Source organism: Montipora capricornis, chromosome 4 (genome assembly GCF_036669925.1).
Source record: "Montipora capricornis isolate CH-2021 chromosome 4, ASM3666992v2, whole genome shotgun sequence".
Lineage (NCBI taxonomy): Eukaryota > Metazoa > Cnidaria > Anthozoa > Scleractinia > Acroporidae > Montipora > Montipora capricornis.
Window position 1 is genome coordinate 48,366,054 of NC_090886.1, and position 27,083 is coordinate 48,393,136.

The 27,083-nt window shown below is 39.9% G+C and overlaps 1 protein-coding gene across 1 annotated transcript; it reads left to right on the forward strand.

The window, feature by feature from the left end:
• Nucleotides 1–25,359, forward strand: LOC138047222 (E3 ubiquitin-protein ligase MIB1-like). Its single transcript, XM_068893974.1, has 23 exons — nucleotides 1–319; nucleotides 3,242–3,413; nucleotides 4,398–4,507; nucleotides 4,601–4,728; nucleotides 5,598–5,664; nucleotides 7,224–7,354; nucleotides 8,303–8,379; nucleotides 8,855–9,119; nucleotides 9,957–10,010; nucleotides 10,952–11,048; nucleotides 11,915–12,051; nucleotides 13,616–13,723; nucleotides 14,066–14,263; nucleotides 14,834–14,985; nucleotides 15,257–15,389; nucleotides 15,629–15,715; nucleotides 16,893–17,021; nucleotides 17,703–17,884; nucleotides 21,064–21,265; nucleotides 21,806–21,884; nucleotides 22,243–22,329; nucleotides 24,000–24,097; nucleotides 24,532–25,359. Exons 1-23 carry the CDS (start codon nucleotides 121–123, stop codon nucleotides 24,670–24,672), a joined length of 3,033 nt encoding a protein of 1,010 aa, XP_068750075.1. The 5' UTR covers nucleotides 1–120; the 3' UTR covers nucleotides 24,673–25,359.
• Nucleotides 25,360–27,083: the final 1,724 nt, after the last annotated feature.

A 27,083-nucleotide genomic window follows, 5' to 3' on the forward strand; every position in this document is an offset into this window, starting at 1 on the left:
GATAGAGCACTGGGTTTCAATAAACACACATACTCGCGATATTTGCCTCCATGGACAGGAAGATGCAGGATGTCTTCCTGTACCAATCTTGTTCACGTTTTCAGCAGTTCCAGCTTTTAAATGGAGTACGTTGGTTATAGAGTGGTCAGAGGACCAGACTGGCGATGGGGAAAGCAGGATGGAGGTGAGGGACACGTCGGAACCGTGCGAAACTTCGAAAGTAATGAAGAAGTTGTAGTTGTTTGGGACAATGGTACCGCCGCCAACTATCGTTGCTCCGGCATTTACGACTTGAGAATACTGGACAGCAGCCCCACCGGTAAGCTATGACCATCCTCTCTACAATTATGGATTCCTTTAATTAAACAGCAACATTGATAGAACCACATATTTACTTGAAAAATTGAGCGATTTTCAATTGAACAGAAAAGTTTCGACCGGCCTTATGTAATAAACTTTTCAGTCACATGAATTTCTGTCCGAATTTCTTTTACAGCATGGGTGTTGTTTGAACAAGCGAATTTCTGAAAACTGAAAGCGCAACTCGAGGGCTTTGTTGCTGAAGGTCTTGATTTCAGCTTCATTGCTTATTAATTAAGATTTCCGGCCATCACATGTACAGATGTTTGACGAACAGTCCTTTTAAATCGTACATTGACATCCCCCGAAAAAGATGTATGAATGATTAAAATAAGACGAGCAACATGCACAATACAATCAAACGATTTCATGTTCGTGAATGGTCAGAAATTGTAGTGATAGACATAAAGAAACTACATGTAAGCTAAATTTTGATGTGGACATTGTGCATTCTGATGAATTGTAGGGACACTGTAGTGTTTGCCTGTAATTTTCAATAACCCTATTAGAGGCCAAATCTTAATAATTTTGTTTGTACTCAACGAAATTTGCATAAGAAGCAAATATTCAAAGCTAATTTGGCAAAAGGGTAAATGAGTGTGTACAGTGTTGGATGGCAATATTACAGTAGCAACGACATCTTCATGTATGGCAAGACAAAAAGGAAAAAGATTCATGCTGCATGTGCGGCACTTATTGAAGCCTGTTTAAATGGCTTAACATGTATGACCAATATTCGTTCAACAAAAGACGTTGGGCAAATGTTGGACGCAAAAACAAACTTGTGTGAAGGCCGTTCAAATAGTTCCAACATTGCGCCAACAAAAGAACGAAACTTTCGTGTCATTTGATTGTGAGGAACTAAGAACTAGAAACCAGACTCTCTCATCCAGATATTGACTTTTGTGACTGTGTGTTCTACAATAGGGAATTTAAGATCTGCGACGGCGACGGTCGACTAAAACGTCTTTCATGATTATTCAGTCTCATTCACGTCCTACAATATGGGCGAAGTATCCTAAAGATAAATTGGTACGAGCGTTTTCAGAGTGAAAACAGAGAATGAAAAATTCTCTGTTTCATGCTTGCATTATCGTCAAAACCTCAAATTTGGTGATTTCACGTCGTCGTTAGGCAGAGGACCGCAAACCTACTTGCTAAAATCTGTGCTGCGTGTGCAGCATGATTATTTATGCTCTTTTAACCAACGATGTTACTGTTTTGTGGGGATGTCTTAGTCTTAGTCGTAGCCGTCGCCGTTTCTTAAACAGGCCTTCTGACAGGGTGCGGGAAAAAAATTAAAATTGTGCGCTATTTTGGAGGCCAGTTGTGCTGGAAAAAAGTCAGTTGTGCGGGAAATTGTGCGGGATTGCGCAATCTTGCAAACATCGTGTTCTTCTTGTCTACCTTTTCTTTAACCATATCAACGTGAAATTCCTGCTGTAATGGCTGACTTACCTCTACATTTTACTTCGAATGATTTTTATATTATTGACTGAAGTTTAGAACCTATTTAAAACTGATTTTATGTTTGTTGAAGCAATCGAATGTGCTAAACAAAACCACTTGAGGAAATTGCCCCAGAAAACCTAGCGAGCCTCTAATGTACATCATGTATATCTAAATAGTCTGTATCAGTCACTAATAGGCCATTTTACAGTTGTTTGCTCAGCGACCAAGCCTATGAATGGCTGCGAGGCTGCCAGTGACCTTGCATTGATACAGACCTCACTGCTTTTATCATGTAAATTGTGTTGTTGTAACGCTAATTAGTCCATATTAACATTACAAAAGCATGAAGGTTTGTATCAAAACAGGGTCACTGGCAGCCTCTCTTCCATTGCTAGGCCTGGTAACTTAGCCACAACTGTAAAATGGTCTATTGTGTAACCCAATCGACGAGTTGTTCACTGAAAGCGTGGAAAGACTAGAGTGTTTTCAAGGTAAATAGTCTGAAAATAGCCTAAATATATTCTAGATCTCCTGATACTCAGATCAATAGAAAAACGCGTTTTGATTAAAATTTTGAGTAGATAAGTCCATATTTGTGCGGTATTTTGCAAATTTTCCCGAATTGTGCGGAATTGTGTGTGTTTTACCGAATTGTGCGGTTCCCCACCCGCGCACCCTGTCAGAAGGCCTGCTTAAATTCCCTAAAAATTGTTGAACAGAGTGTTCAAATATCTTCAACACCATTCAACATTTTCGAGAAGGAAGGAAAAGTTGAAGCGACGTTGAATGAAACTTTTAAACCAATGTACATGTAAACTTGATTCAACACACTTCCAGCAAGCTTTCAACATTTTTTACCCTTTCAACAATGTTGGACGACCTGTTCAAACGCACCAAACATTTGGTTCAAGAATGTGTTGAATGGATGTTGAAGCAAATGTTGAAGCTGTTTAAACATGCCTTTTAATACTCCTCAAAACAGCAAGGTGAAATCACCAAACTTTTAGGTTTTGATGACAATTCAAGCGTACAACAAAGAACCATTCAATTTTTCCCTTTACATCAAAACTGTTTGCTCCCATCCAGTTGCAAGATACTGTAGTTCGTCCCTATAAATTGTACGATGTGAACAAGATGGAATAATCATGAAATACAATGCACTTATCTTAGCTCTAAGCTGTTATTTTGGAGTACATGTAATGTTTTTATCAATGTTGCCGTTAAACTCTCTACTATCTTGCTCAGAACTTTGATTGAGTTACAGTCAATTTGGAGGTCTAACTTCCTCCTTCCTGGGTGTACACCCAGAATTTCATCACTTGTCTCATCTTAGGGTTAGAATTATTATATTCATTCTGTAACAGAATAAATCCCATTCTGTTTATCCTAAAGAGAAGGTTTGATTCCTTTTTCATCATCTTTGTCTCAGGGATAAAACACGATGGCAGCATGTGCGATGGGTGCCGTATGCAGCCTATCTATGGAATTAAATGGAGGTGTGCCGACTGCTCAAACTATGACTTGTGCAGTGTGTGTTATCATGGAGACAAGCACCAGTTGCGGCATAGATTTTACAGAATGAATAGTCCCAGCTCAGACAGGTAAGGGTTTTTTCATTTATAAGGTTAGGATAAAGAAAAGATACCCCCTACTCTGTCAGCAATCCTTATAGAGGGTTTGTTTAGTTTGTGTCAGTCTATACTGTGCAAAGACAACAATAATGTTATGTACAATGATTGTACATTACATCATTGTTTTGGTTCACTCAGTCTGGCAATAGTTATTATTTCTGGTGGACAAAGAAAAGGAGCTAATGAGAGATCTTTTGTTTTTGCCCACAAGCATGACAGTGGTGACATAACGTGTATCAGTGTTCAGTTGTAGCTCATTTCAAATTAAATTTATTTTTTTTAAATTTATCTTTTCCCTCTTACTACACGTAGTGGCACTTGTAGATTCTACTCTGTGGCACAGCAGACTTTTTTTTTGCTCATCATTCGGATCAAGTTTAGGGGTGAATTTGTTAAAGATATAAAATCTAAAATTAATGGTGCTTGAGGGCCCTCATTTTGGCTATTTGTTGCTATTCAGTTAAATCTGTTGCCTGAGGAAGAACTTTCTCTGTATGAAACAATGCCAGCAACCTAACATAATGTACCAGCATTTTCTGGAACAAAGAAAATTCATAGAGCCGTAGTAATCAATCTCTTTGTTCCAACAACAAGTCATCTCAACTAATTTTAAAATTCAAAATCCTGGCAATTAGCCTGCCATAAGAATAAGTGAAAAAGAGAAAGTGGTAAATTTAAGCAAAGGTGCTGATTCCATTTTCAACTCGAATAATTACATGACAAATCATGTACATGTATTCTATACTAAGTGAAAAACAAGCTAACTGAAGGAAGAGCTAAAGCAAAGTTTGTAACAAAAATTAATTCAGGGCAGCCACTTTCTGGTAACATACATGTACATGTACCAATTTGAAGTACCTGTAGTTAAATCTTTACTCAGACACTCTTGTGCCTGCATTGTACTACTGTAGTTACTCATTACAATACTTTTTCCCCCCCTGGTATATAATGCAGCTCTGCACTTGTTGAGGCACGAAGAAAGAGTAAGAAAATAACAGCCAGGGGAATATTTCCTGGTGCAAGAGTTGTGCGTGGTGTGGACTGGCAATGGGAAGATCAAGATGGTAAGAAACTGGAAGCTTTTTAAATGCGTCGGTCTTTCATTAACTTAATAATTATTATGTTTAACAGGTACAAAATCTTATCGGTTAACACAGGTGGCCCTGGTCGGCGTGGAAAAGTCACTGAAATTCAAGATTGGAGTACTACAAGTCCCCGCAGTGCTGCTTATATTTTATGGGACAATGGAGCCAAAAATCTGTACAGACTTGGATTTGAGGGGATGGTATGACTACAATAGTATACATATGTACATGTAACGTAATTCTGTTTCATCTACATGTAAGTTATTTAGGCGTGTAAAAAGTACAATGAACATGTATGTGTATAACAGACATGTTTCAGCAAAAACGTGTGCTTTTATGACAGATAAATTGAAGCAGGGGGGCATATGGGTTTAGCTCCCGGGCAAAGTGTTTGGAAGGCAAGAAGTTTTTAAAATTCTCAAGTTGCAGAAATGTGTTTTCCTGCATTCTGAAGCCCAAAGCAATGTTCTTCATCCACAGAAACATAACACCTTTTTCAGACAACTTAATGACTTGATTTGAATATCCACAAGAAAATGAATTCATTAACAAAACACAAAAACTTGCATTCATTTCTTGGTCTTTCTCAGCTAGAGGCAATTCGGCTTGCAAAGGAAAATAATCAGCAATCGACCGCGATCTTTTCTGGGCTGCCATAGTAAAACATGCAACATTTCAGGTCTGTTATGGAGCGCCATTGTTTTTGCATTGCATTATGGGGCAGTTCGTTCTGAGTTGAATGTGGCAAGTAAAGGACAAAACTGTACAGTATTTTCTTAATCAATCTTTGTATTAAAAAAACTCGGTCAGTTGAGATGTTGAAAGCAACCGGGCAAAGTCTTGTCCACAGCTGGTCAGTCTGCCGGGTGCTTGGCCCTTAATGAAACCCCCTGAATAATTAACAATTATTCTATGAGGGTGCACTGGATATGAAGTGATACATGTAGATGACCAGTGAGGGGTGTAGTGCCGAGTTGAGAGCCTAAAAAGCCTACCCTAAAAAGGTACCAGCTGGTGTTTACAGTATGTACAGTGTATCAATGTATTGTTGTAATATTTTTTTTATTAGGCTGATTTGAAGGTGATAAGTGATGCCAAAGGAGGGTCATTTTACAGAGACCACTTACCTCTTCTGGGTAGGAGCAGTTAGCATTTTGCATCTACAGTAGACTTACATGTATAATGCTGCAGTTACCAGTACATGTGTTATCCCTTGTGGTTATAATAGTAATAACATTAAGAATGATAGTAAAAGTAATATTAACAATATTTAATAATAACAATAATAATTATAATAATTATATTCATGATTAATCAGTACTAATTAGCATGTCCTTTATCTCTTTCTGCACTGTCATTTCATTCCAACGTTGCTACATCATTTGTCTCGGGACATCGAGCATGGGCACTTATTTTTTATTGCTGCGATTAGTCCTGTATTACCTGAATCAAGTTTAGCGCTCTTCTTGTTGGTCCCGCCAGTCTAGGCTGCTCATTTTAAGAGCGTCAGGAATACACCCGGAGTAATCTGAAGATCACAGGTGCAAATATTGTCAAGAGCACCCCAACCATAATGATTGTTGTGTGCAGCGTTGTGTCCAGGTTTTCAAATTTGGGGGTTCTCTGGAAAAATTTGGGGTCCATTGCAAAATTTTGGGGGTCCAACTAAATACATGTAGTAATACTTATTCAACAGGAATATTTAATATTCAATCCAGTGTCTCTTTATTGCTGGTGCAGTACCCTTTCCGATTTCTAAATTGCTCAAAAATGAAGTCTTACATGTATCCCTACCCTCGAATATGTAATTTTAAAAAAAATTATCAAATTTTTTGAAACTACAACAGTTATCAGTTATGCCTGTTCATCCATTAAACAAAATTGAGATGTATAGGCTTTCAAAGCTCCCTCAATCACATGGCCAGTGGTAATAATCAAGCGATTGAGTACTTTCAAGTTTACTGTGTAACATTATTTTGACAGTAATTCCAAAAAAGTTGCATAATTTGCAAAACAGACAAGTTACGTGCAAAACAAGAACCAAGGCAATTATGTCATGCATGCCCAGAATTAATATCAACAGAGTAGCACAAAACAAAACTTAACATATTTCATCATTGAGTTCTCTGTTATTTCCTTCATGGTAAACAAACCAATGTTTGAAATTCGCGTGGAAAGCGTGCAACAAACTGAACTTTGACTGAAATCAGTATGTTAAATTATCATAGGCAGATCGAAAGTGTTGCCGATTGTCTCACCTAAAAAACAGCTCAGATAACATCACGCAACACGTGGGAATTCAAATGCAAGGTGGACATAATCGTTGACATTAAATTAAATCATTCGACTACAAAAATCCAAAGAGTAACAGCTTACCTTGAAGTTTGAGGAACTCGATCATCTCTCCATAGTGAGAAATGGGAGTGTTCAGTTTATTGTGAAAATATTAATACATGTATGCCATTAGCATGTTTTTCCTGGAGTTTGTAATTTGCATATTAAACATTCAATTTTTTTCTGCATCCAATTGGACCCTTTGTTCTACATAATTATATATTCTGTGCGTTCTTTTGAAGAAAATTGATTGCATCCCAGGACACAATGACACACTCTGGATACATTTCTGAATGTGCCTTTGTCTCTGTAAAATCAAATTCTTGATTGCACAGAACTTTGATTGTTTATTGGTTTACAGGTGATACACGGTCAGCTCGTGTTGCAGGCCAGGGATTACAAATTGGAGATCAAGTCACTGTTGATTTGGACCTTGAGATTGTACAGTCCCTACAACATGGCCATGGGGGATGGACAGATGGCATGTATGAGGTACTGTAAGAAATTTACAAAATTTAATGTATGTGAGTACAGTATAATTATGTGTTTCCTGTCTTGTTTTTGGTGGCTTGCTATTTGTCCCCACTGGGGAGCCATGTTCATGAGAATTAAAATCACTAAGCAAGACTACATGTAAAATGTTACTTAATGGTCAGGTGTCACTGTTTCACAATATGGACCAACCTGGTTGGTTGATAAGATTTTTGTTTTTCGGCTTATAAACACAGGCATTTTTTTCAATTTCCCTATCCATTGTCTTTTACATGTAGTGCGTGTTTAGTGGAAATCTTACGTTTATAATGAGTTCGAACTTGAAAATGGTGATGTGGAATTGTTTTACTGATAAAATCGTTGTTACATCACAAACAAGATGATTCTGATAAAGGCCATTTGCCTTAAACTTGAGACTACCCAAATGCAGTCTGTTTCAATCTTGTCCATTTGTGTCCATCCATGCTTCTCTTTCATGGCTTTTGCTGTATTTCTTTTACATGTACATGTTGTTTTACAGTTTTAAGTGGTTATGGCATTGTTTCATTCTACATTTTGGGCATTTTGGGTGTCATAAAATTCTATCATTTTGCGTGACATAGTCCCTTTGAACTCTGAAAATATCGAGTGGTAACCAATTCAATTGCATGATTTTTTTAAAAATTCCATTTGTTCATGCGCATGGAAAAAAAGTAAGTTTTCTACCTGCACTCTGAGGTTGCTTGAGCAGTGATTTTGGTATCAGGAGTTCATTGGAGAGTACTGTAGCTCAGATTCTATCATATCTACATGTAGTTGTTCTCTCTCTTCCAGCTAAGCCATTTTTCTACAAATTGTACAGTCAGTACATTGTAGGTGATTTTATTTATAACCATACTTTTGACTTAATATTCTGCCCATCATATACTACTGTACAGTGTACAGAACTGTTGCTCATTGTATTTGCAGACTCTTACAACACCAGGATCTGTGGTTGGTATTGATGAAGATCATGACATCATGGTCTTGTACCCCACTGGCAACAGGTGAGATCAGCTGGAGCTACAGTAATGCAAGTTAAAACTGGTCTAACTTGTATTTTGTTGAAGTGTGATCTTATATAGTGTGCATTGTACATGAGTTCATTCTCTCTGGCCCATTGATTTCTATAAGATTTTCTCTGGGTACAGGACTCTCTGAGCAAGAGTCACCCCTTCCTCCAGCCCCTGCAGGGGTATCTGATGTCCATTGCTCATTACATATTTTACTGACAGCCAGTTATAGTTATACGTGGCACTAGAGAGAAATGAATGGAAAGGAACTTTATTTAAGTGTCTAATCTTCTAGTGCCGTAGAGCACTAATCAGGGACGCTGTAAATTGAAATTAACAAGAGTTACATATTAAGTCAGGTTTGTGTGCAAGCAAGAAGTAGGCCAGGTGAAAATCTATAATAGCACTGTGTGTAATTTAAATTTGGTGCAATAATTTTCTTGTCCTGTTCCATAATTATTATTTTCAGGTGGACATTTAACCCAGCTATCTTGACTAAAGTAAGCAATTCCTCCGAGAGTTCCGACAGCATGGTCTCCCTTTCTTCCTCCTTGATGTCTTCATCCACTGTCACCATTCCCAATGCTGCTTCAACATCGGCAACTGGCGGCCTGTCATCTTCAGGATCCTCCACTCAGTTCATTGTTGGAGACTTGGTGCGAGTGAGTGAGGATGTTGAAAGAGTCAAACTCTTGCAGAGAGGTCACGGGGAATGGGCTGAGGCAATGCTGCCAGTGAGTAACGTAACAATATCTTCTTTCTTACTAACCAAGCACGAGGGCCGTACTGGAGAATATTGCCCTGAGGTCGTGGCAGTACGGACTGAGCGCATGCGCTACAAAAACGACAGAGGGCCAATATTCCCCAGTACAGCTCGAGCTAGCTCGGTTAGTACTTAAGTAGTTTATTATATGGCTTTTTAATTACCTTTTGCTTTGTTTTCGCAGGTCCGTGGGCATTATGGGAGAATAATGCCCTACAATTCAGTCACAATTAGCCAATCAGAGCTCGCGTTATATCGGCTACAAACACAAGCCATATAATAATGTAGCCATAAAATTAGTGCAGACCTATTACATTGTATCATTAAATTTTGTATCCATACTTTTAAGTGTTAGTAAGCGATTAAGGGCATAATTTTGGTTTTCAAACATTAATCGTTTTGTCTATTTTACTTGTTTCTTTTGGCTAACAGTAAGATTGGTGGCCAGGTCATGAATGAGGCAATCTTTCTGGTGCCGGGCACAGTCATGTTTTTTCACATTTTTGTGACATCCCTTCTAGATGTGGATGCAAAGTTTAGTAAGCCTAACCCTTACATGTACATGTGCATGTACATGTAGTGTACCTCCCACAAGCCTTTCCTTTGCTTGATTGTAAAAAGGTTGAAAGCCTAACGCATAATGCTACAACATGTATGATGTTTGTTGTCAGTTAAAAGAAGGTTTTAGACTGATGATCTTGATTTAATGGTAAGTTTTTGATATGTAACTTCATGCATTTCAAATCAAAAACCTTAAAGCCTTGGCTTCTTTTGCTCTGTTAACATTTTCTTTTCCTCACTCTTCCAGACTCTGGGCAAGGTTGGCAGAGTACAGCAGATTTATCATGACAATGATTTAAAGGTTTGTCAGACTTTATCATTTTGTTTTTAACTGTTACACTGTAATTGTACTTGGTTAGATAGTTGTACAGCATGTTTGGTGTACATGAATACTTAAACAAAATCAGATTTTGAATGGCCATTATTTAGACTGAAGAGACAATCTGTCTTTAGTCAAGTGCTGGTAAGGGTGGAATGAATTTTGTTTGGCATCACTAGGAACCCAACTCACATTGCACCTCAAAGTAACAGCTGTAATGTCATTCAAAATTATAATACCTCCTTAAAGTGGTACTACGACCAAAAAAACAATTCTTTTTTTTCTTTGGATTTCAAAACTATGTTAACTAAACACTAACTGACCCAAGTTTTAAGTTCTGATTTTAAAAAGACACCTGTTTATTTTAACTGGAATTTTCTTATTTATTGGTCCGCCATTACTAACTTTAAAATCTTGAGAGAGCTGGGTCAAGGAGAAAATGACGTCAAAGACTCACTAGTTTAAGAATGCAATGCGTGTGTACGCGGCCGAATTAATATGCAGCACGGGAGTTTCGGGCTTTCAGACTTTTAAACCCGTGTTTTGCATATGTAATAAATTGTGTTTACACACTGAATTTTTAAGCTAGTGAGTAAATGAGGTCATTTTCTCTAGATCCAACCCTCTGAGGTCCAATCAGCCAGTTTTAAACGTGAGTAATGGCGGACCGTGAAATCCAAAGCTTACACTCAAAATAAACAGCCTTTATATAAAACTCAAAGCTCAAAATTTTGCCAGTTAGGTGTTAAGCAAACACGCTTTCAAAATCTGAAGAAAAAAAGGAAATGGTTTTTTGATCATAGTACCACTTTAAAAGTATGTTACAAAACTTAAACTTTAGGTTCCAACCATTATTAATATCTGCTTTCTTGTTTTGTAGAATGTCAGAGTTACATGTGGCTTTTTTTTTTCATTTTATGAAGGTGGAGATATGTGGAACATCTTGGACTTACAATCCAGCTCTTGTGACTAAGGTTGCATCTGGCACAGATTCTCCTTCAGTTGGGACTTCTGCTGGAGGTACATTGTAATGTAACCAGTTTCTCTCGTGGGATGGTAGACATGTTTGTTGATAATTATGCTGCAAGTAGTATGAGGATATTCTACAGGTGGTCATTAATTCCTTGTAACCGGTACACTTTTGAAGCAATTTGAACATTCATTCTTTGTTACTGTCAAGTCCTTTTTGTTCAGTTGAAACTCAGATCTTCCATTTTTTCTATTGCAAGCTGAAAATGGTGACAGTAACAATATTTTATGTCTATGTTCTTTACGGTATGTTTTATTAAAAAATGGGAGCTACATACAGCTGTAAGGCAGAGCAAACATTGGGAGCACTGTTTGACTTCAAGTGATTGTGTGACAAGGAAACCTCACTTATCTCCCAAGCACTACGAGCTGAATACAAAACAGGATGCGCTGGATCAGACAAGAGTATCAGTTAGCGGGCGATATTCAAAAGGCAACGCAGCCAACAAGCTTGGGGTAATCACTGCACAGACTTAATTACACCACAAAGGAATGACCTGAGTTTATTTGACTGCAAATAACAAGGCCTAAACCTCAAATCCAAAGGGATGTAGGGAGAGAAAAATTTGTAAAACAACAAGGTATTGAGTCGTTAGTACAGTACATGTTCTTGTTAATGTCGCCGCACAATCGTTTCATTGAAAACAGCAGCATGAAAGGGTTAGAGATAATAGCGTCTCAATCTATCAACTACATTTTATTTGCGTGACAGTACAGATCTCCATTTAAACCAGCTATGCTGAACTGGAATATCTGTATAAATAATGTATATAAATAAATAAATAAATAATAAATAAATTTAGCCCACTGCCATGGCTGTTTCCAGTACTAACATCGCATTCTTTTGTTGGTCATAGCTGAAAGACTGTCTGCGTTGCTGAAGAAGCTTTTTGAAACACATGTTCCTGGTGATGCAGTAGAGGAGCTTGTCAAAGCTGCTGCAAATGGCGACTCACAGAGAGTAGAGGAACTGCTACTCAAGGAAGATGCCAATGTTAGCATACAGTTCATTCTGGTGGTCTTTGTTTAAAATTAATAGGGGAAAAACCTTCACATTGTTGTTACTGTATCTTAAAGGGGCTACATGTATGTCACCCAAAATGCCTAAGCGTTGCAATTACAACGTAAAACTGTTGAACAACATAAAAGAAATACCGCAAAAGGAAAGAGAAGCATGGGTGGACGCAAATGGACAAGATTGAAACGGATTTGAATTTGGGTAATCTTGAAAAGATTCGTCGCAACGTTTTTCAAGTTTATGGCAAATCTCCTGGACAAAGGTCGTTTTTGCTCAGAATCATCTTGTTTGTGGTGTGTGGATAAGTTTATCAGTAAAGGAATTCCATAATAACCGCTAGAAACCGTTGCAATAGGCCAGTTTCGTATTCTAACGGTTGAACTGGATCTGGCATGAAATAGAGGCTAATGCGGGCAAATTAATTTGCATTTGAAAACTTTTGCCCGCATTAGCCTCCATTTCATGCTAGATCCAGTCCAACCGTGAGAATTCGAAAATGGTCTATATGGGTTGATGGAAGAAGTCAAAGTCCTTCTCTTATAGAATAACACACCCAACAGCTGTTTGTGGTGGTCATCCCCCTTCCCCTAAAGAAAAGAGATATCCCTTGATGCCAAACACGTAAAAAACATTGACTTGTCACCTACATCCACTCAACAGTTATATGTCCTACATTATTACATTCAGTATACAAGGAGTTTAAGCGCGCAACTTGCTTGAACCACCGATGGCAACCGGAAGTGAGCCGTTTTCCTTTTTAAGTTGCCTTGAGACTATAACAGTTATATTGATGCGTGTAAGTACATGTACATGTATCTTTTCGCTCTTAAACGGAACCTCCACTCTTACTACAGAATACATGAAAGTTTAAACCGAAGGAAATTGTTGTGACACAAAGAGCTTTTGTCTAATAACAATAGGGCAACCGTAACACGTCGCAATAGGGAGCTTAAGAACGCTCTTTTTTGAGACGCGGACGGCAACCGGAAGAGAACATTATGAATGCGAGGAAAGTGGTGTCTCCTAGACTTTTATACTTATCATCTCAATGGGGAAAAGATACTTAGCAATGTGAATGTGGTCGTGTGAAGACAAGTTTAAAGGGAAAACAACTCACTTCCGGTTGTCGTCCACGACTCAAAAACGCGCTTGCGTAAGCTCCCTAATTATTCAAGAATGCGGCGCCCGCGAAGTGTGAAAACAAAAATAGGTGATTCTAAAACTTATTTGTTTCGGATACAAACACTTTCTTTGAAAATACCTTACACTGACATGACTGTAGCGGTTATTTCCTGTGATTTAAAGTTATTTTTTTGTTTAAGTGGAGGCTCCCTTTAAAGACAGTTATTTAAAAATATGGGGCAGACTGCTGTCCTGGCATGCGAAATGGTCACTTTCGGTCTCTGTCTGTGGCTCAAAAACGACCCAAGTTTAAGCTCGTTGTTTGACCCAATACCAAATTAGTTTCCTTGCACTTCCCATTAACTTCGTAAGTTCATCTAATAAGATAATTTTTTATATTATTATTGTGGAATTGTAGGTCAATGGTGTGTTTGCTGGACACACAGCCCTTCAAGCTGCTAGTCAAAACGGCCACGAGGAAACTGTCAGAGTGCTTATTCGATTTGGTGTAGATTTGGAAGCTGAGGTTTGCTTTCGTTCTGTTTTTCTGTTTAAAGACATACCAAGCTCTCCACGATACAGTTTACCACTGGACTTTACTCTGGCTCTCTACTCTTTTGTTATCAAAGATGACCATTTGAGAGCCTCATTTATTTCACTATTACTTCGCTTAAATCTTTAAGCCTTTGTTTCAGTTGGCGAAAAGAAGTACTTGGTTAGTGATAACCCCTGTCAACAGCTCTGTTACAAATAACAGCTGCAAAAAAATATGCTGTGTGATACCCAGTTTTTTGTCCTCTGAACGGTGATTTTACAGTGCAACGCATTGCTTGGTGAAGGTGTTACGTTTGTATGCTTTGTTTTCAAGGACAAAGATGGCGATCGTGCTATTCACCATGCAGCCTTTGGAGATGAATCTGGTGTTGTAGAGCAGCTGATCAAAGCTGGAAGTGACATGAACGCACGAAACAAGCGTCGCCAGTCACCCCTGCACGTGGCTGTTAACAAAGGCCACACAGCAGTGGTGACGAAGCTTCTTGGTCTGGGATGTCACCCTAGCTTACAGGTGAATAGTAGGAAAGAGTAATACCTAAACAAGAGGTTCGAGCGGTTCATTGCAAAATTGCAAAGCAATGGAAAACTATACAATTTAGTGCCTTGTTTTTCGGTTAGTAAAGAGAGCAAAGGAAGTAAAAGTACATTTTTGACATTGCACTTTGTGAAGGCGCTGGAAAGTGAAAAATGGTAAGAAGCCAGTTTGGAGTGTGAAAAGACGCATGCGCGAGCCGGGATAAACCTAGCTTGTGATTTTACAAAAACTTGGGCAGTACATGTAAATGCCTGTTATCTCTACGAGCGAATGCGTTTTTTAAAACTCCGAGCTGGTTTGTGGAAGAGCTTTCGTGGAAATTCGTGAAATATTTTCATCAAGCTATTCCATTTGCCCGTACTGAATTTATTTCGGTGAAAGGGAAAGGGACTAATTGATGGGCGTGCTTTCAGAGGAAAGGAAACATAAAACTGAGCTGCAGTATTTACGCGCTAGAGCTAGTTTGCCTTCCTTGGCACCAATTTGGTGCTGTCTTTTTGAAAGCATTTTGTGTTCTCGTTTGACAGTCCTTCTCCTTTTTGGTAGGATACAGAGGGGGACACGCCATTACACGATGCCATCTCCAAGAAACGCGATGACATGGTCACGATGTTGCTTGAGGCGAACGCAGATGTAACAGTGGCTAATAATAACGGATTTAATGCTCTGCACCACTCGGCTCTTCGCGGAAACCCAAGGTGTGTTAATGGCTACGCTATAAACAATTCCAAAGTGATTGCTTTGGCCAATAAAATCACACCAAACGCAAACATAAATTTGTAACAAGCATTTAAAAACCAGTAACGCAATGCAATTGCTCGTCACAATTGTTCAAGATGACGGCCCCCGCGAAATTTGAAAGTTTTGATTTAAAGTTATTTTTCTTGTTGAAGTGGAGGATGCCTTTTGAACTTCGAATTTTCCTTCAAGTGACACTGTTGTCTAATCATATACTGTTTGTTTTTCTAGTGCAATGCGAATACTACTGAGCAAGCTTCCGCGGCCTTGGATTGCAAATGAGAAGAAAGATGATGGCTACACGGCTTTACACCTGGCATCTCTCAATAATCACGTGGAAGTAGCTGAGCTTCTTGTCAAACAGGTAAATCTGGTTTGGGTTATTGTCGACATCCTGATGTCTTTGAGGCTAGGGTCTATAAATGGCTGCTCCATCCCAGATGATCAGTAGAGAAAGCTAACGAAAGTCCATTTGCTTTTCGTTATTTGCCTAGAACTACTTTTCCTCAGGTGTGAGTTTCTTTTTCTCATTGTCAAATTCGCTAATCTGCTTCGGACAAGTCGCCCTTGTTTTACTCTGAATCCATGTGTTCTTGTCCTCAGGCAAAAGCAAACAAAGATGTGCAGAATACAAACTTGCAAACCCCACTTCACCTTGCAGTGGAGAGACAGCACACTCAAATAGTTAGGGTGAGAGAGAAACAATGGTACAAATGTAATGTGGGGTCAGGGGCCCGTTTCTCGAAAGTCCCGAAACTTTATGGGCCATTTTCGGGTGTTACAATTCCCTTTGTATCTCAAGAACGGAGAGGATTTAAGTCATCAAACTTCACAGACATCTTTCTTTTAGTTGGCTTGAAGACATGTTAAAAGATCGGCTTTCCAAAACAAGCGGTTGGCAGTTTCACAAATGGCTTTTCGGGCCCGAAAAGTTTTCGGGACTTTCGAGAAACGGGCCCCAGATCCTCCAATAAAGGATTTCAAATCGTCACGCGCGAGTGATCCTCAAGGGTGGGCGTCACTTTTCGTGTATCGCTTTCGCGTGGCACTTCGCGAAATACTGAGGACTTAGTTTGGTTCTTGCTACTTCGAGTCAGATTTTTGTCAGTCCCATCCCGTAATTTAACGATTGTGTGCATTAGGATTTTTAAATTGCGGCCAAATCAGGAGTCTTGTGATTTACATGTACGAACAAGAGAAGCAAATTGACCTTTTGTTATAAACTACTCGGGTAAATCGGCCCTGATACAACAGGCTTACCCATAACGTCAAATAAAAGTCTTTGGAAAATCAGTCCTTCCCACGGGTTTGGATTAATCTTTAGGGAAGTCGGTTGGTGATGTGATTTCCTTTTTCTAGCATACACACCAAGCACCGGTGGCTCAGTTGTTTGAGCATAGGGCTGTCATGCGGGAGGTCGCGGGTCCGAGCCCCGCCCAGATCACAACTCTGGATCTTAAAATAACCGAGGCGGAAGTGCTGCCTTTGTAATTTCAACTTTTATAGTTAGACTTTCTAGTCGTCTCTGGTAAGGACTATAAACCTTAGGCCCCCGCTCACAAATATCTTCTATGTTCATAAGTTCCATTTGGGACGTTGAGGAACCCAGACGCTATACGAGAATAGTAGGGGTTGAAGTCCCCGGTGTTGTGGCTGTTCTGCTCTCTCCAGCAGAAGTGGCCGGCTTGGCAGTGATGTCTCTGAAAAGGGTTATGGTGTACGAGACCACCAAAGCATGCAGAAACAGCCACATGCGGAAAGAGACTTTGTCGAGTGCTGGAACATGTAGAACTAGATGTAGATGTAGAACATTCAGCTTAGCCTTGATAAATATTGTAATGTTTCGTGGTTTAATCTTCTCGGTTAGCTTTTAGTCCGTGAAGGAGCCAAGTTGGACCTAACAGACAAGGATGGAGACACGCCGTTACACGAGTCCCTTAGACATCACACGCTGTCACAGCTGCGGCAACTACAGGATATGCAGGATGTCGGCAAGGTAGACTATCTTTAACCATCTATTTCTGACGACTTTTTTATGTGATGGACTAGACAAGGAGGAGACGGCAGAAACATCACGTGCTTGTCGCATGCTAAGTAAAACGCCATTTTCCTGCGCATAGTGCTGGCTTCAAGTATTTGCTTAATTATTGAGGTGACTCCTTTGATTTCCTTATTGTGATTGGTGAACGTGGTGACTGAAAGATCTCACGCTCGAAACGTGAACTCTTATTGAAGGCCAGTCTACCTTTTGACACTAGTAGACCAAATTTTACTGCTTTAACTTTTTCACTTAACGCAGCAATACAGTTCCGCAAGGTAGATTACAGTTCACAAAACCGTTCACAAAGCAGCCAGATGAACAATCGACCATAGTTTCACGTGACTTCAAGCTAAAATAAATACTCCTTGAACCTCGATGATGTGATGGTTTTTTACCTGACACCTATGTACAGCTCATTAATAAGAAATGACGCTAATTCGTGAAAGTAGAAAAGGACTCGTGTAACAGCCTTAGACCACCCCTGAAGAAGACAATAGGCATTAAGTGTGGAAATGTCGGGTCTTGAATCGTTACTTTTAATGTTGTATTCATTTTAAGCCGGAGTAGCGCGAAACTATGTTTAATATAAGTCCCTTTATGGGTTTTGTCTTTTTTTTTTCTTTCCTTTCTGTTTAGCTCTTAATGGGTTTGGGGACGCAAGGCGCTGATAAGAAAAGTAGTGCTTCCATTGCGCTGTTCCTGGCCGCAAATGGTGCGGATCTGAATATCAAAAACAAGAAAGGTCAGACCCCATTGGATCTGTGTCCTGATCCGAATCTGTGCAAAGCTTTGGCAAAGTGTCACAAGGAGCGCATCAGGTAAAACTGACTTACCAAGCTATTCTCTTGTATTGAGACTGCGCGCAAAGTTGTGAAAATTTGTGTCTAAGCGTTGTTCAGTATTTGGCCGTCTAAGCTCTTTGTGGAGCATTTTGGAATGAAGTCAAGGTGGCCTGAGCAAACATTAGCTGAGACTGTGAGCATTTATGTTGCCCGCAAAGTAGTCGGCTGTTTAGCACGCTTGGGTAACTGAAGCGGGCAGAAGGAATCGTAACATTTAGCTCCTCAAAGAGGTGGTCTTAGCACAAAAGGCCACCAAGTTCTTGCCGGTGCACCCTTATCGTTGGAGAATTTAAGAAACGGGAGTGAAAACGTTACTTCAAGAATACAATGGACTTAACGCTATCTTGAGAATTTCGCGATTATTCAATCCTCTTTACGTTGTCCAATATGGGCGATGTATCCTAAGACTTGGTTTGTGCGGGCGGTTTTGACGTAAAGATAGAGAATGAACGATTCACTGTGGGCTCACGTTGTCGTCAGAACCTCAATTAGTGTATGTAATCGCATGGGCCCGATGGCAATTGAGGATTTATTTCACGCGTATTTTCAAAGTTTTCAGAAAATTCGCGACGAGGGCAATTTGGAAAACTTTGAAAATACAAGTGAAATTAATCCTTAATTGCACGAGAGCACATTGCGATTTCATGTTTATAACGTAAAGGGCAAAAGTATTGAGAAAAGCCCGTTGCCATGACAAATGACAATAAACACGATCCCATTCGGTTTCAGTTCAATTCAATTCAATAAATCGTTGATGTCAACAGAAATAGCGCTTAAAATGTATCTTATAGGTGGACAAAAACGTAGTTTAATCTGGAAGAAGATTCTCTCGTAACTTCGCTTGCTCCGGATAAACAACTGTTAACCAATCAAGATCAAGTAATCATGCCCTCTTGATTACCAAAAGTGCCCTCGTGATTAAGAAAAAATGCCTCCCGTCTCAGCCATTCAGTAATTTTGCCCCGTATGTGACAAGGTGTTTAACCTTGTTGTTTGTCAGAGAAACGTACAGAAAATACGACAGGGGTTCCTTTAATTACAATCATCGCTTTCTGGCGTTGTCATTCCCGTAATCGTCACTGGGAATTCCTAATGGGCAGTTTAAGAAGCGACTAAGGCTGCGGCAACGCAACGCCAAAAAGAAAGAATATATACATCTTATTCGATGGTTTAACATATAATACGCGCGGGCATTTTGCTCATTGCTCGTATCTTTCCTCGCCCCTGCGGGGCTTGGAAAAATACTACGCAATGAGCAAAATATCCGCGCGTATTATATGTTGAACCATCGAATAAGATGTATATATTCTTTCTTTTTGGCGTTGCGTTGCCGCAGCCTTAGTCGCTTCTTAAACTGCCCATTAGGAATTCCCAGTGACGATTACGGGAATGACAACGCCAGAAAGCGATGATTGTAATTAAAGGAACCCCTGTCGTATTTTCTCGATAGCTCACTTACAAATTGTTTACCCACTTGAAGGTAGAAATCCGTTTTCTTGATGCCGTGAAAGTCCAATAGGCTATTTTACAGTTGTTTGCTTAGTGACCTAGCCTATGAATGGCTGCGAGGCTGCCGGTGACCTTGCATTGATACAGACCTCACTGCTTTTATCATGTAAATTGTGTTGTTGTAATTTTAATTAGTCTACATTAACATTAAAAAAGCGCAAAGGTTTGTATCAAAGCAGGGTCACCGGCAGCCTCGCTTCCATTCTTAGGCAGGTAACTTAGCTACAACTGTAAAATGGTGTAAAATGGTCTTAAATTCAGGGATTTCAATAAAATTTGAAGTAGGCAGCTGGTTTGAATCTAGTAGTCGACTATATCAAGAAGGGGCCGTTAGGCCCCTTTGTCTAGGGGGGCCTGGGGGCATGCTAGCTACCCCAGAAGATTGTGAAATCTGGACTCTGAAATGCGATTTCCAACGTTCTGGGCACCAAATTGAGTACAAAGATAAAGGGAGATTTCTTATCAACAGAGACACTGAGTGTACAATTTAGCGCATTCTTTTAATAATTTCCAGCGAAGAAAGATTTGGAAAAGCATTTCAAAAGGAAAATTAACGATTTTTAACGTTATATTACGTTTCGACAACTTCATGTCATCATTACTACCACTTTCAAGCTGCCGGGAACGGCAAACTTTTTTGCGCGAATTTAACATTTCTCAACATGAGAAATCAGTTCAGTCGAACGATAAGAATTTGTCATTTTAATCTGAACAAACGACCGATGAAACTAACGAAAATTTTACTGTTTTTGGAAAACAAGTCTTGATGCAACGATTACTCAATAACAACCTGTTTTACATTAAACGTCTTGATATTTTGGGGGACGTAAATAAACGTAATTGAATTATGTAAAAAAATGTGACGGTTGGTCTAGGCAAAAATGCGGAAAAAAGTTATAGCTGTTCACTGTAGCTCAAAGATGGCAATATTGACCTCGCACCGGTGGCTCAGTTAGTTGAGCACTGGATTGTCTCGCGGGAGGTCGTGATCTCAACTCCGGCCGGACCAACACTTAGGGTCTCTTAATAACTGAGGAGAAAGTGCTTCCTTTGTAACTACATCTGCAAATGGTTAGACTTTCAAGTCTTCTCGGATAAGCGCGATAAGCCGGAAGTCCCGTCTCACAACCTTTCAATGTCTATAATCCTGTGCGACGTAAAAGAACCCACACCCTTGTCGCTAAGAGTAGGGTACGTAGTTCCCGGTGTTGTGGTCTGTCTTCTGTTATGTATCATGGTTGGGAGGATAAAATAGGGGCCACAGTAATAGCCGCAAGCTGTTGTGGTGCTCTGCCAGCTTGACTGGCAAAGTCTATAAATTAAATAATAAATCAAATCTGATAATTATTTTGAAATTGAGGTTAAAAAAGGTACATTCAAGTCGATCAAAAATGAATTTTACTTCAGGTTTGAAGGAATCCTTCAATTAATTCAATTTAGGGGAAAAAGTAGCCGACTTCTCTGAGCGAAGTAGCCGACGCTTTTCGTCGGCCGTCGGTGCTTATTGAAACCCCTGATTTACCTACACTTAGTTTTGTATTGAAACAGTGACTATTTCAAAAGGAATATAGCACCGCATATGCTTAGTTTAAGGCTTCATCGCAACGCTACCATTATACCTCTAAATAATCACACTTGATCCTTAGTGGCACACAGAAAAACAATACCAGTTCTGTGATGCTGGCAGATGTGGATGAGAACGAGGGACTGGACGAGTGTATGGTGTGCTCGGACATGAAGCGTGACATGCTTTTCGGTCCGTGTGGTCACGTGGCCACGTGCTCATTGTGTTCATCACGTGTCAAGAAGTGCCTTATGTGTAAGGAGACAGTGCAGTCCAGAACGAAGGTAGGACATATTGATTGTAAAGCCCCGTGCAGACTGACGCAACAGTGTTGGCCAACAGCTCCTAACATTTTTGGCCAACAACTCCCAACATTGTTGGCCAACAGCTCCTAACATTGTGGCCAATAAACCCCAACATTGTTGGCCAACAGCTCCTAACATTGTTGGCCAACAACCCCCAACATTGTTGGCCAACAGCTCCTAACATTGTTGGCTGTTACATGTCGCGTCCGTTTTCACACCCTTTTTGCATGTTGTTTCGTGTTGTTGGGAGTTCGTTTGAAACGGGTCAAACTTATGAGGTAACAACTCCCAACATTTCTTTTGTTCCGTGATCGCCGAAGCTGTTATATCCGTTTACACAGCCTTTCCAACATTGGCGCACGCGCATTATATATACGGTCTCCATGGAGATAGCCGGCATGCATTTGTAAGTTTGCAAAGTCTTATGGGTCGTATCCTTTCTAACAAACCGTGATGTTCTACTGGAGGTTTGGATTTACGCTTTGCGATTCTAAACGTGTCTGTGCTTTGTTTTTATAGATTGAAGAGTGTCTTGTCTGTTCAGAGAGGATTGCAAGAGCCTTGTTCAAACCGTGTGGACATATGGTTGCCTGTGAAAGCAAGTTGTTCAACTCTTTAGCAGTACTGAACTAAGCACTTGGCTAGATCGATTCGAAGCAAAAAAAAATTCACAGTAAAACCATGTCGAAAATATTCAGAAACTTTAACCATTTACGGACAAGAATACCAGATTGGAAGAGAGGCTGTTCTTAATTTTGTTTTAACATCATCTGAATCTTGTAGTTGCAGTAAACCAATGCTGACTTTATTTCGGTCAGTCCGTTTTTCAAAGAAAGTCACATTGAGATAAGAGACTTATTTTCATCCGATAGACTTCACCCATAGACGCGCTTTGAAAAATATGCCTGCGAAATCGAAAATGGCTGCTCATTATTGTTGTTGTCTGTTTTTTTAAGATTGCGCCCCACTGATGAAAAAATGCGTGCAGTGTCGCAACAATATCGAAGAGTCTGTGCCGTTTATTGTATGCTGTGGCGGGAAAGGTTTGTATGGACAGCTTTACCTACAATTCTCTAGAGACAAGGTTGTTTCATTTCAACTTCCTGTGCATGTATAAAATTTTTTTTTTCAAATACTACCCATTCCCTAGTAAGTATACTTACTAGGGAATGCTACTAAGTATATTCTGAAGTGGATACGCAGATACGCAGTGGAGTCAGTGGATACGTGGATAAGTGGATGCGCAGTGTCAAGGCCTTAAGAACGAGGCATATCACATCGTTGTTTCTTCTCTTCATAGCGATTCGTATTTTCAGGATAAAATTTGAGTAGCCCTTCTCTCTACACAGTTCATGGCTTGAAGAACGAGGCATATCACATGCTTTTTTTTTTGTCTCGATGGGATAACATAACGAAGAAGTCGCAAGGTGTACTTCATATATGACGCTCTATCGGTCATTCGTTCCCAGGTCCTGGCTTCATCCTCTCCTCGTGTCTGCGTGTCCAGCAAATTTTGGGGTTAGCTTTGAAGTGGTAGGCAGTTAAGCCGAAATAAATCTTTTCACGGCTCCTCTTTTTCTACCCCCAAACAATAGGGACTTTAAGATCTATGACGGCGGCGTCAGATTACTTCATCCCGTTTACGTCGTACAATGCGGGCAAAGTATCCTAAAAATAAATTGGGAAGAGCGTTGGTTCACATTTGTTCGCTCTCGTTGTCGTCACAACCTCCAGTTTGGTGCTTTCACGTCGCTGTTATGCGACGCGAGCACGATGATATACGGCTGGTCTAGTTATTTTTCCTTCTCCCTTCTTCTGGGACATCTTAGGATTGGGTAGATTGGGGAGGAGGGGGCAAGTTAGCCTCCTTTTCAGGTTATTTTCCAGGCCCCGGTCCTTCAAACGATGGATAGCGCTGTCCGCCGGATAAATCATTTTATTACGCATAACATGAAAATTTTATTACATAAAGCTCATTTGTAGAAATCTACACGCTTTATTTTCACACGTGAAAAAAGTCTATACAGCCAATCAGAATGGCGTACACCGCTTTCACGTGTTGAAGTATAACCAATCAACGATAGCGTAAAGGCCTTTCCAAGCCAATCACTCGTGCATCTCATGCAAATCGTACTTTGTTATTTAATCAGACAGTGACTAAATGAGACTTAATCCTATTTATTGATATCATACTTAAATTTAAAAAAAAACTTTTTAAAGTGCATGTACTGCGATATTTTCCATTGCTATTAAATTTGCATTTGGTTCCATTGTTAGTGAGTTTTTGTTTCTAATTTGCGTTCAGAAAACTATTTCAATGAAAATTCTCGTCTTTGTAATAAACAGCTCACGACGTAGAAAGTGCTTTGTACGGGGTTGTATTCACTCGTTGTTTGTGTCAAAAACCGTCACTCGCTCGTACCTCGCTCTTTCGGGTTTTTGACACAAACAACTCGTCAATGAAACCCCGTACGCCAGACTTTCTATGACGTAAACTTTTCAGCCAGTGGATGAGTGTCCAATGGATTGTGATTTTTTTGGTGGATAGCGTTATCCACCTTTTGAACAAATGGGTTAGGATTGTACTTCTGCTGAAACTCTGCAAGAGTTCTCTTGATCTCATTTGAAGCAAAAAAAAAAAACATTGTTGATTTTTATTTTCCCGAGTCCATTGCAAATCCACTTATACATACGTTTTTATGTCTCATTTCAGCTCCATCTCCGTGTCAGTCGAAATCAAGCGGTAAACCCGAAATAAACCCACAGGAATTCACTCAGTTACAGCAACAACTACAAGACCTAAAGGAGCAGGTGCCATTTTGTTTTACTTTAAACTCGTATTCTGTTTCCGGGAGTGTTAACAATTTGTGCGTGTCTTATTTGCCGGGTGGGTGGTTGGTGTAATTTGGTTCAGTGCACAATGAGTGGTCATTTTTTTTCGAGAAGCGAACAACACAATGTTGTTTTTGCCTTGTAATCTTTCGCTCCCTTTTCTGTTCTTTTTCGGCTTTTTCAAATGTTCGGCGGCTCCTCCCAGCTGCCGACTATGTTGGCTGGACTGGGCCCAACGATATGATTTCGACAGAAGCCGGAAGCTCGGTGGAGCCGCCGAACAATTGATTGGCAGTAGCGAAAAACGCATTTGTCGGTTGACCTTTGAATTAAAGAGTCCACATGGTATTGAAAGGCGCAGTAACGATAAGTTCTTTGGCTAAGTGTCTCAGGATTTCCTTTTTGGGTTTCAGGCGATGTGTCCAGTTTGCATGGATCGAAGAAAAAACCTTATATTTTTATGCGGTCACGGCGCATGTCAGCTCTGCGGAGATAGAGTGCAGGAGTGTCCGATGTGTCGCAAACCCGTGGAGAGGAGGATTTTGTTATTTTAGCGATTTACCGTTTTCCGCAATTGCTGAAGCGTCTTTTTGGTGAAAAATTATAAAAAAATATGTTAAGACATCACACTGACATCAAATATAACACCACAGATAAAATTTTATAACAATGGTGTGGAAGAACCGTGGCGATGATGAACCATAACTGAAGCAAAGCTGCTCGCTATCCGAGTTCTGCTCAGTGAATTTTAATTTTTTTTTCCCGCCAAGTGACGGCTGGCGACTTCGTCGCTCGTTCAGTTGCTGCGCGATCTCACTTCAAGCTCGCTTTAATTTCTCAATCGAAGAGTTTCGAGGGGGCGATTTGGAGCAAGTCTGTGAAATTAACAGAACGGCAATTGAACCTTTGACAAAGTAAACTTTCTAGGAGATTTGTAACGAAGGAAAGGCTCATGAGAAAAATAGTAAAATAGATAAATTTGTCCAGATTTCCTCAGTAGCACAAAGAAAACCCCACTTTTTTCCTCTAACATTGACTCCTGGTCGATATTTCAATCAAACGTAGAAACAATGATTAAAATATTGTTTTGGGCAAGGGTGGGGATAGTTAGTAGCTTGGATAGTAACGTGTTCGAGAGCTGGGGCGAGTGAAAAAATGTTCCAGGGGAGAGAACGGCCAAGTTGGCCAAGTTTTTGTTTGTTTGTTTGTTTTTAATTTAAATACAGTACTTACATTACTTACAATACACCGTTACTTACACTGCTCCTGCTACTCACAAAAACTATCTTAACTTACACTACTAATTCTATTCACAATATCGTACTTTACATTGTTCGCTATACTTGGCAATCACTACATATGTAAAGAAACAAAACAAAAAAAACAAAACAAAACCTTGCTATGTATTAATGAGTGCCCAAAAGCTCACGGACACTGGAACGCTTGGTCACTCCGTGGATAATTTGCTCTTTAAAAACTGACTTTGAACGCTGTTATGCTGTAAGATTCACTTTCTTTGGCTGCAGTATAGATGTAGTAACGGACTACTATAAGGCACGGGTTGACAGCGCGAAAAAGATCTCTTCTCGGGGTGATGTGCATATATTTTAGCATTGTTCGTCAGAGCTACCTTCGGCAAGTTACCAGAGTTCCACCAAGAGGCAAAAAGGTTCCAGAGAGTATGGACGTGCCGACATTCTACGAACAGATGCTCTAAGGTCTGCCTTACACCACACAATTGACATTCATCGTTTTCGATAATTTTAGCTCTAAAAAGTTTGCTGCGAGTGTAAAGAATATGGTGGTTGATTTTGAATTGAAACATCGAGAGTTTTAGGTTTTTGGTGACTTTAAACGGGAGAATGTATAACGCCTCGATGCTCTGATTAGGAAAACGGGCCTTAGACGAGCTTTAGATGTAGGTATTTGGAACGTTTTGGAGACGTAAAGTGAGCGTGCTTGCTGACAAGTCCAACACGAAATATTTAAAGGGTGTGTCGCGGACTGTCCTGTAGTAACTGATTCGTTTTCGAGATCACGGTTAAAGGCTTCTTTCCAGTACTTTGGAATGGCGTTGCACAACCCAAAATAACGCAGAAAGTTTGTTTTTTAATTTTATACTTTTTCCTAAATTCAGGGAAGGACAAGAAATTTCCTTCTTCGTCTAGAATATCCGATAGTGTCTTTACTCCGGCATTATACCACTGTCGATAAAAAATGGATTTCCCGCCGATTGTGATCAAGATAAGATCTTATTTTCTATTTCTTTTTTTGTTGTGGGAGTGTGCTTGATAATCTCTTCCCAAGCATTCAAGACGTCGCGGTAAAAAAGTGGAAGGAAAGGACAATTCAGGCAGAGTTTTTATAGAGAAATTACATGCGAACAGCAGTGGGCCACCTACGTGCTGTCATAGATCGAAGGGTATTTTCTTCCAGGACTGCGTTTGAGGATTGCGGAACCGTTTTACCCAATCTGCTTTCATAGATTTATTTATGATTTTAAAGTCAGGAGTATTAAGTCCGCCGTCCTTAATCTTACCAATCATTGTGGAATGTTTGATTTTAGGCGGTTTGTGGTTCCATACGAAGCTAGAAAGAAGCTTACTCACTTGGTCAACAAATCCACTGGGTACACTCAGTACGGAGGCAATAAAAACTATCTTTGAAAGGGCTAAATTTTTAACAATTTTTTCCCCGTAAAGTGTGAGATCTCGTGATGACCATATGTTAAGACATTTTTCAAGAGTAAGCAATCTTATTCAAAATTATCTTTTACGGATATTTCCGAGTCACGGGAGAGGCAAACGCCGACACACACACACACCCACACACACACTTCAGGGGCCAGTTAATGCCAAAGCGATTTGTGGGTTGTGGAATGTTTTTTCCCAACCTCATTGCCTCCGTTTTTGATCTGTTTAGTTCCAATCCCAAACAACTTTTAAAAGCCTCTAATTTCTCAAAG